Source organism: Gossypium arboreum, chromosome 11, assembly GCF_025698485.1.
Source record: "Gossypium arboreum isolate Shixiya-1 chromosome 11, ASM2569848v2, whole genome shotgun sequence".
Taxonomy (NCBI): Eukaryota; Viridiplantae; Streptophyta; class Magnoliopsida; order Malvales; family Malvaceae; genus Gossypium; species Gossypium arboreum.
This window is the reverse complement of record NC_069080.1, coordinates 14,718,525-14,728,548: the sequence shown is the minus strand read 5'-3', so window position 1 is coordinate 14,728,548 and position 10,024 is coordinate 14,718,525. Positions and strand designations below refer to the sequence as shown.

Below are 10,024 nucleotides of genomic sequence, written 5' to 3'. Positions count from 1 at the left end.
TGAGTTTCTTTATATCTTTCCAACCTAGCTAGCTATTTGGGTTGATTATCTTATTTTGTACTATTAAATTTTAAGTTGCTTTAAATATTTTTGACATTAATGAAAATTCTAAGTTTATCATTTTTTTCTTTCATTTTAAATGATAACTTTTATGTTTAGGTTGATTAGGATAATATAATATATTTAGGTTTTGGGTTTTAATTTATATATAAGAATTAGGGATAAATTTTAAATTTACATGTAAACTTTGATCTAATATGAACTTTGATTTGATATCATTTTATAATAGAAATTTTGATCTCAAGTTCATTGTATGAATAAAATTTTAATTATTCGGTTCTTTTGTACTAACAAAAAGTTTATATTTTTATTTATAAATATAATTATTTGCATATGTAATCTATGAATGTTAAATCAATAATCATATCGAATCAAATAAAATATTAAATAATTATATTATATTGAAAATTAAATCTGAATATTTAAATTATCGTATTAATTATGATTTAATTTTCAGGTAGTGGGTAATTAAAACAAAGTTACCATTATTGTTCAATTGTTGTCTATTAAGGATTTTATTTTATTTATAGTTCTCTATGGTTGTATGTGTTGGGAATCTACTTCTATATTTGGTCTTTTACAGTAATGAAATATAGTGGATTTTGAATAGGATTATATTAGTAAGTAATAGTGTATTAATTTAGAGAGGAGAATTGATATAAATTGCTTAAATTGAATTTTTATTTTTAAATTTTTAATAATTTTTCATCAGATTAAAAGAATTAAACGAATTAATACCCAATTCGATTATTGGCCAAAAAAAAAACCCTTAAAACCAAACATTTTTATTCATTGGTTAAAATCTTCCACAAGTCCTTATACTCTTTACAAATTAGGAATTTAGTCCTTAATTTAATTTTCATAGATAATTATTGACCCCAACGTTTTGGCCAACTGTAACAAAACCCTATTGACGAATTCCAAACCCAGGAAAGGGGGAGAACCGACACCGCCTCCGCGAAATGTAGACTTCGATACCGGCAAGTTAGTGTATCTGAGAATACAATTCAATTGAGCTTCTTTTTTCTTCTCTTCCCTCTGCAAAACCCTAGCGTTACCCTTCAAAAGGTACCCTAATTGGATCGAGTTGACTCAGTTCGAGTTTCCATAGATGGATTCGCACTTAACCGCGCCGAACCGCTCTCGTAGCTCCCAGACCCCATCCCCATCTCACTCTGCCTCAGCCTCTGCTACTTCCTCCCTCCACAAGCGCAAACTCGCCGCAGCCGCGTCCGAGGACCACGCGCCTCCTTCCTCGTTCCCTCCGTCATCCTTCTCCGCCGACACTCGCGACGGCGCTTTGACATCCAATGACGACCTCGAGAGTATTTCTGCGCGGGGCGCCGACTCCGATTCTGATGCTGACGACTCAGAGGACGCCGTCGTAGACGACGACGAGGACGACTTCGACCACGAAAACGATTCCTCCATCCGCACTTTCACGACTGCTCGCCTAGAGTCTGGCGGGGGCGGCTCTGGTTCGGGTCGGAACACGAAGCTCAAGACTGAGAATTCCACTGTCAAGCTAGAGAGTGCCGATGGAGGGAAAGACGGTGCAGCCCCTGGTTCAGGACCAGTTGGGCCCACGGGTGCTGCCGCAGCAGGTGGGAGCTCAATAGCTGGGATTTCAACCAAGGAAGACGTTAAGATATTTACTGAGAATATACAGACTAGTGGAGCTTATAGTGCTAGAGAAGAGAGCTTGAAAAGAGAGGTAAAGTATCCAACGTTTTGAGTTGTGATGATAAAACCTGAACGCAATTTCTTTGCCCCAATAGGTTGTTTTTTCTCTTGAATTACGATGTATATATTAAAAACAAAAAATCAATTTCAGGAGGAAGCGGGAAGGCTTAAGTTTGTTTGCTATTCAAACGACGGTGTTGATGAGCATATGGTTTGGTATCTAAATTCTCTCTTTTAAGCATTCATGTTACGTTTTTTTCTCTGGATGATGTTGTAAAATCTTCGATAATGCATGGTTTCTTTAGTTATTAGTAGCCATTTATGACTATGGGGTAGGGTGTTTTGGTTTTGGATTTCTTGCAACTCACCATACTAACTTTGTGAACTGGTGATGGAAAATTAAGCTATATATATATTTTTTGATACTCAGGTTGATTGGGTTGAAGAACATATTTGGAAGACAACTACCCAACATGCCTAAAGAGTATATTGTTCGCCTTGTTATGGACAGGTATCAAGATAGACACTTTAGAAGCACACACTTTAAGATGAATGACCTCGTTTTATTATGGATTTCTTTATTGGTTTGGGTCAAACATTCAGTCATCTTAATATATGAGTTGCTGGTTGACATTTTTGAACACATGACATAAGCCCAGTTTTGATTCTTGAATATCTTGATTAATCCTCCTGCTGCTTCTAGCTGGCTTATTGTTCTTCTTTAATGAAATGGCCTTCAAATTTGCTTGGTAATGAAATCATCAGCTTTTGTGCATTTTAAGGTCTCAGTTCTTCTTACTTTGGATTTTGTAGAAGCCATAAATCTGTGATGGTTATCAGACGTAATCAGGTTGTTGGTGGCATCACATATCGTCCATATGTCAAGTAAGATTCCTGGTCTTATGTTATTGTGAGTGAATCAATTTTCAGTTCCCTATTCAGTGTATTTTCCTATTTTGGCTCATTTCTTCTTCTTTGGTAAATTTTGTTCTAGTGTGCCTTCCCTAATATTGAGTTCTATTCCTGTATTATAATTAAAATTTGAGATTCTTAAGGGAATGAGTGATGACATTATCACAGTCTGCCTGTTCATCTCATTCGACAGTTACAGGACAATTCTAACACCTATTATTTCAACCTTAGAAATTTCTTTTGATGATGTTAATACTTCATATGTTCTATTCACTGATGCTTGTTTTCCTGGTAATACCAGCCAAAAGTTCGGTGAAATAGCTTTCTGTGCAATCACAGCAGATGAACAAGTAAAAGGTTATGGCACAAGACTGATGAATCATTTAAAACAGCATGCACGTGATGTTGATGGACTAACACATTTTTTGACATACGCTGACAATAATGCTGTTGGTTATTTTATCAAACAGGTGTGATAGTTTCTTTTCTTTTGATTTTTTTTGCTGGATTGATTTCATACTTTCTGTAGCATAAATTTACAGGCGTAAAACATTTTCTTCCCTGGTCTTTTAAGTATATAATTTCCTTTGGAAGACTCCTTTCTGTAAGAAAATTAGGTTGAAAAATATAAAAAGGAAAGCTTTAGGACTCTTGCAAGAGGGTAGATTAATCCAGCTGAAATTAAGTTTTAAAATGTTTTTTGAATGTATTAGCGTGATTCTGCTGAAAGTGTCTATCATTCTGCTTTGTTGCACTTTTTCGGATTAGTGAAAAATCTTATGTGCAAATAACCTGCAAGATATAGCAAAAGAATTACGGCTCTTTATGTCACTTTTGTATGATAATTTGCATTATCTGAATTCATAAATGCAATCTCAAGAGACTTCTCAATTTTATCTACTTGCAGGGTTTTACCAAAGAGATACACTTGGAGAGGGATCGATGGCAAGGGTATGGTTAACATGCCACCGTAACATTTTCTTTTTCTTTTTCTTGCTCATCCTTGGGGCTCAAATGCTGCTTATTTTGTGTTATTACTAAGAAGTAAGAAGTAGTAGAAAATCTTTCCCTCTTGTATGTTATTTTGAGTGTTCAAATGTTGAGGGTGCACACTTTCCTTAAAAAAATGGAAATATGAAATAGTGAGAACTAAAATGAAATGATCCTTATTGGAATACTGAGAATCTTGTTTTTCTTTTGAGACAGGTTTTTATGTCTAACCTTTCAATGCTTCCCCATTCTCTCAACTCTTTGTTAATTATGTCTAGGTTATGTTTAAATATTTCTTTACTTTTCTAGGTATATTAAAGACTATGATGGAGGTATCCTTATGGAATGTAAAATTGATCCAAAGCTTCCATATACTGATTTATCAACTATGATTCGACGCCAGAGGCAGGTAAATTTATTATTTACTCTGTCAGTGTGGCAATTACCATTATATTCTATGAAGATCCAATTCAACTTGTGAGTTGTGAGGTATTGTTTAAATTTTCCCATTGGATTTCATGATTTTGTTCTCAAAATTCACCTGAAAAGTTGGGTTCAAGGTCCTTCGTAAAATAAGATCACTTTTTCGTGCTGCGCATCTGATGTGCGATCTGTTTGGGGTTGAAATCTCCTATGTCATACCCTGCTGTCTTCACAAGGAAGCCACTTGTCTCGATTTTTTGAGATCAAAATCTGTGGAAGCCGGCAACACTGATTACTATCCAAAGTTTTGTGCTCTCCTTATTTGACCTGTGGTAGTTCATCAGATGCACATACAGGTCCCAGCAGAGTGCATTTTGCGATTTCAATGTGAATGGGTTACTGAAAAATTAACTGTTTTTCAAAAGCTGATTGGGACATATCATATGTAATCAAAATTATATATGGTTTCAATGGTGGGTGAAGACATTGAATAACCAATCTGCACTGAACCAAGAACTTTTAACCAAGTTTCTTTTTTTCCTAACATTTCGTCTATATTTTCCTTCTCACTGTTCACATATGTATTCTGACTTTATCTTAAATCTTTTACTAAGATTTTGTTATTTGGGATTGATAGGCAATTGATGAAAAGATTAGAGAGCTCTCGAACTGTCATATAGTTTATACCGGAATTGATTTGCAGAAGGTATACCTGGACCTGATTCTGTTTTCGTGCTGTTAGTTTATATTTAATCCAAATGTGCTGTATGTTAATAAATTACATTTTATGTTAAAAGTCTATTTTAGGCTTGAGTAATGTTTGTTTTGCATTTTCAATTTTAACCAAGGCATCATATTACATTTTGTTGAGAAGGTACTTATTTTGTAAGTGTTCTAGTTTTGTGCTTTTTTATTTTGTATGTAATATGATGTTTGTTCTAAAACTGCATTCCTGTCCTCTGGACGTGGTATTCTTGCCATTTAATTTGTTAATTTCTAAATGCTATAATCAGCAAGTGAAGCTAATTGTCTTAAGTTAGATCTAGGGAAGTACACATTGTTTTCCTACTTCAGTTTTTGGTCTCTAATTATTTAACCAATATTTTATTTTACCTGCAGTCATTTCCTCTCTAATAATTATATGGTTGAGTCTTTGCAAATGATGTATAAATACTTAAAACATAGCAGTAACGAGAGATTCATTTGATTCAGAAAGAAGCTGGTATTCCTAAAAAAGTCGTCAAAGTTGAGGATATCCATAGCTTGAGTAAGTTCTTTGGCCTTCCATTGTCTTAGTTAATTTTGGTTTTTGTGTTCATTTATTCATCCTTGGATGTTGGAAGACATTATATAAATACTTATACTGGAAACTTATGCATATTCCTAGCTTGATAATTTTGGGTGAATATATGTTTGCCCCTCATAGATAAACTTTTAAGTTTCCAGTAAGGAAGATATCTTGAGTTTATGTTTTATCTAATAACTTGCAACAAATTTCTCCTATTTATTTTCGTTGATAAAATTGTATTGATTTGGTAACAGAGGACGCTGGTTGGACTCCTGATCAATGGGGTCATACTCGATTTAGAGCCTTAATTGTTTCTGCAGACAATGCGACAAATCAGAAACATTTAACTGGTTTCATGCGCTCACTTTTGAAGGCAAGTTTCTGAACTTGTAATTGGTCCTCATCTGCATATATCTTCATTAGTGCTCTCATAATTATGTTTACCATATAATTTCTTCTTCTTATTGTTGTTGTTGGGTATAATTCTGAATAATCATTGCCGTGTTTCCTTATTGTGGTTAATAGGCTTGTAAAAAAGAGCATGCATGTCCCCCTCTTCTCACAATCAAACACCTTGTCTAAGATGCAGGGGACGCTAATTTCCACTTTCAGGATTCTTGCAATGGCCTAATTACAGTATAATTATAAATGTTATTAAGTCATTGCCCTTTTGCTTTTACTCTTGTTAACTTGATTCTCTCCAAGTGTTTATTTGACGTTAGATGTCTATATGAGAGCATCTCCTGCCATGATTTTCCTTGGATTCTAAGCAAATTGGTTTTGTTCAAGCAGTCAATGCATGACCATGTTGATGCTTGGCCATTCAAGGAACCAGTTGATGCCCGTGATGTCCCTGATTATTATGACATTATCAAAGACCCCATGGGTAAGGTTTTATCAAATTTGTGCTGCTTCTTCAGATTTCATAAACCACTCCTAGTGAACCACCAGTTAAGGTTATTACAGTTGCAGGTGGCATAGAATATCATCATCAAATTATTTCTCATGATAACTGAGGCTTCAGTTTACAGAGATGCTCGTTTGTGGACAGCAGTTATTGTTATGCTTGACTGTTTATCTTTGTAATCCAGATCTGAAGACGATGTCAAAAAGAGTTGAATCAGAGCAATATTATGTAACACTTGAGATGTTCGTAGCTGATGTCAAGAGGATGTTTGCCAATGCACGCACGTATAATTCTCCTGATACCATATACTATAAATGTGCAACCAGGCATGATCACTTCCTTGTGCTTATGTGTTGTTATTTTTATTTATTTTTGCTTTCATCAGGATTATAGATGTTCAATCAGGCGATACCGTTTCCTTGTTCCTCAGTCCTTTTTTTTTTATTTGTAATCTGTAGTGATTTTGACTTTGCTAAGGTTTGGTTGCAGATTGGAAGCACATTTCCAGAGCAAAGTTCAATCAGGTCTTCAATCTAACACCAAAATTCAGTAGGGTCTTCAATCAGGTCTTATGATCCCTGAAGATCAGATTTCAGCGATTCCAGCTGTCCCATTTCAACAATATGTAACAGTAGTCTTCATATACTGTCTATAATTTGCAGATTTTTCTCTGGGGCAAATCTCAATATGTCCAACTTGTAATGTGATGTATGTAATGTATGGATGAGTAATTTATTGATGACAAATAGGATGAATTCAACGTTCTTAAACAATAGCTCATGGTAATTTTATTTCTTTAATTTATGTCATGTGTAACTATTTTTTATGCGTACATATATATATATACGTCTTTCGGCTTGCTTCAGTCCTTGAGAAAAACGATTACCAAGCAGCCCAGATTTAGCTTATAATGACGTGGCTCCATCCTTGATCATTTCGACCATGTAATTATGTGACACTTTATACCTAATCTAATTGTTAAACATATTGGTAAAATTATTTTATAAAAGTTTCGATAATATTTTTACTTATTTTACGTAAAAGTCTTTAGCAAAATTCAGATTTCACGATATATTTACAGTTAAATCATCTTCTAAATCAATTTCTAGAACTTTAATTTCTTAAAACATTTTAATAAATTAGACTTTTACACTATTTCATCAAAACATTAATTATAAAGTACTAACAGATAAAACATAATAAAAATATTTAAATTCAATTTACGACACAAAATTATATATATATACAAGTCTAGTTATATGTGATTTATATTAACTATAAAGTAAAATTAGTCTGTAGGGGGTGTAGTGGGCCAATTTAGCCCAGGCCGTATAAACACAAAACCAAAAATTATTATAATAAAAATATTATAACAGTTCATTAAATGTCTATTTACAGACTTTGACCCAATCACTAACCCAATACCTAAATTAATACCCTAGCCCAAACCTATTACAAGCCCAAACCTAGACCCAAATACACTACAGCCCAAAAATAAAAAAATCAAGGTAGAACCCTAACAGTTTTTGCTTGCGCCGCAGTAGTCCCAGCCTCCATGCGCCTTCAGCACCGTACGACCACGTCCGCGCCTCCAGACGCCCACGCCAAGGGCCAACGATGCCAAATAACCGTGCACTGCAAGCAAATACGAAACACCAAAGACAAAGAAAGAGAAAGAAAAAAAAACGACAAGAAACTTGTATTTTCTTTTTCATTTTTCTCTGTTTCTGGCTATGAAAGCCATTTAATAGCCATACCATATTTTTTTACGCACACTACACAAATTCAATACAAAGAACCAGCAAAAAAAATCAGAAGGTGATTTGAATCTTTTTCGTCTTCAATATTTTTTTTCCTTTGCATGTACCTTGTTTTCTTTTAGAACATTTTTCTAAAAAAAAAGAAAGAGAAATGAGAAATTTACCTTCGCGGATGCATCGATGAGATCCTTGTCTTCTCTGTCGAAGTCGGGGTTAGAGATGCGAGTGGAAATGGCTTTTAAGCGTCGATTTTGATGGAAACAAAGAAGGCTTCTACGTCACTCACCAATTTTAATGGTGAATTGATGATTAAATGGCCCTAGGGGATGAAGGTTGCTGCGCCAAAACCCTAACAATTGGGTATTCGCTCTGCAGCTTGGAAAAGTGGCAAAATGCCATTCATTTTCTTTAAATTTTAAGCATACAACGAAACGGCGCCATTTCAAGGGGAAGGGTCCGCGCGTCAACCCGCTTTAGGACCCAAACCCGCTCCTTTGTGCTGCAAATAGGTTATTTGCAAGCTTGGTCCTCCCCTTTTGCATGCGCATTCAATCGCGCCTTATCTGTTCCGCTTCATTTTTTTAAATTAGCTCGTTAATTTGTGCACGTTTGCACTTTAGTCCGCAGTACAATGTTGCGTTTTGGGGGTCTGGATTATTTTCAGATCTAGTCCCTGCACATTCGCACATGTTACATGTTGGTCCCCTTTGTTATTTTAGCAGTTGATTTCATTTATACTTTTTCCCTTTTATTTTAATTCTATTTTAATTGAGTCTCCTTTTTTATTTATTCATTTTATGGTTCATTATCATTTTTTAAGACGCATTCAACATTTTTTTATCCTTGTTTACTTATTCTTTTATATATTATAAGTTATTTTAATGATTTTATTTCGTTTTTTAAATCACTATTGTAATGTTTTTACATACACTATTACACACACATATATATATACTCTATAATAAAGTTAATTTTATTTCATGCATATTATTAATCTTGTGTTATTTTTTACATATAATTTCCTTTAAATTTATTCTTATATTATATTACATAATCCTACATAGTACATCTTTTAAATTATTATTATATGTATATATATTTTGATTTCTATGTTTAATCTATATGCATTATTAAATCCGTGTACTTTACACTTATAGTTTTCCTTATATGTAAAAGTATGTTTTCAAGTCTATTACATGTAGTTTATAATGAAGTTGATTCCTTGGATGCATTACTAAAGTGCGTATTCTTTACAAGTAATTATTTTAAATCTATTTAAATGTATATATGTTTTTATAAACCTAGTGTATGCATTTCTAAAGATTATATTTAACAATGTATTTTGTTATTCTCGAATGCCCTATACATTATTTAATTTTTCATGTATATATTTCAATAAACATTTTTTCTTATGTATATTTCTATGATATTTTTACAAACAATCATTTCTAAGTTTATTTATATACATATATATATATATGTATGATTTGTAAATCCATTATGTTTTAAAGACTATATTTTACTATACATTATTATTATTATTATTTTTTACTTTACACACAATTTAAAATTTTCTTTATTACGTGTAAATTGTCAATTTTAAACCGATATTCTTCAATATTTTGCATGTCATTCGATTCAAAATATTCATCCTATAACATATGTTTTAGTAATTATGTATATATTTTAGTTTGTTTTACAAATAGTTTTAAATTCATCTATTTATACATTGTGTAAATTGTTCATTTATTCGTCACTATTTTAAAATCATTTTATACCACATTGGCTTCTAATTGCTATGTTGTTCTTTTTTACATCTTGCATTGATTATTTTATATCATGCTATGTATGTCATTGTGGCATATTATTGTGTGTATTGTTTTCGTTGTGTTGTATTATTTTATTATTATTTTCGTCATTATATCAACTATTTCCCATGCACGATCATAATCGGGTTATATTTTTTTAGGCTAGTTATACTTAATTATTAGTTTGTTAATT

The 10,024-nt window shown here is 33.0% G+C and overlaps 1 protein-coding gene across 1 annotated transcript; it reads left to right on the top strand.

Annotated features, from left to right (window-relative positions):
* The first annotated feature begins 915 nt into the window (after positions 1-915).
* Positions 916-7,036, top strand: LOC108471446 (histone acetyltransferase GCN5). The gene is made up of 13 exons (XM_017773062.2): positions 916-1,774; positions 1,895-1,959; positions 2,174-2,254; positions 2,557-2,628; positions 2,957-3,125; positions 3,563-3,606; positions 3,955-4,054; positions 4,706-4,774; positions 5,281-5,335; positions 5,611-5,729; positions 6,149-6,242; positions 6,448-6,589; positions 6,753-7,036. The coding sequence occupies exons 1-13, from the start codon at positions 1,172-1,174 to the stop codon at positions 6,814-6,816; spliced, it is 1,677 nt and encodes a 558-aa protein (XP_017628551.2). The 5' UTR covers positions 916-1,171; the 3' UTR covers positions 6,817-7,036.
* The last annotated feature ends 2,988 nt before the right edge of the window (positions 7,037-10,024 follow it).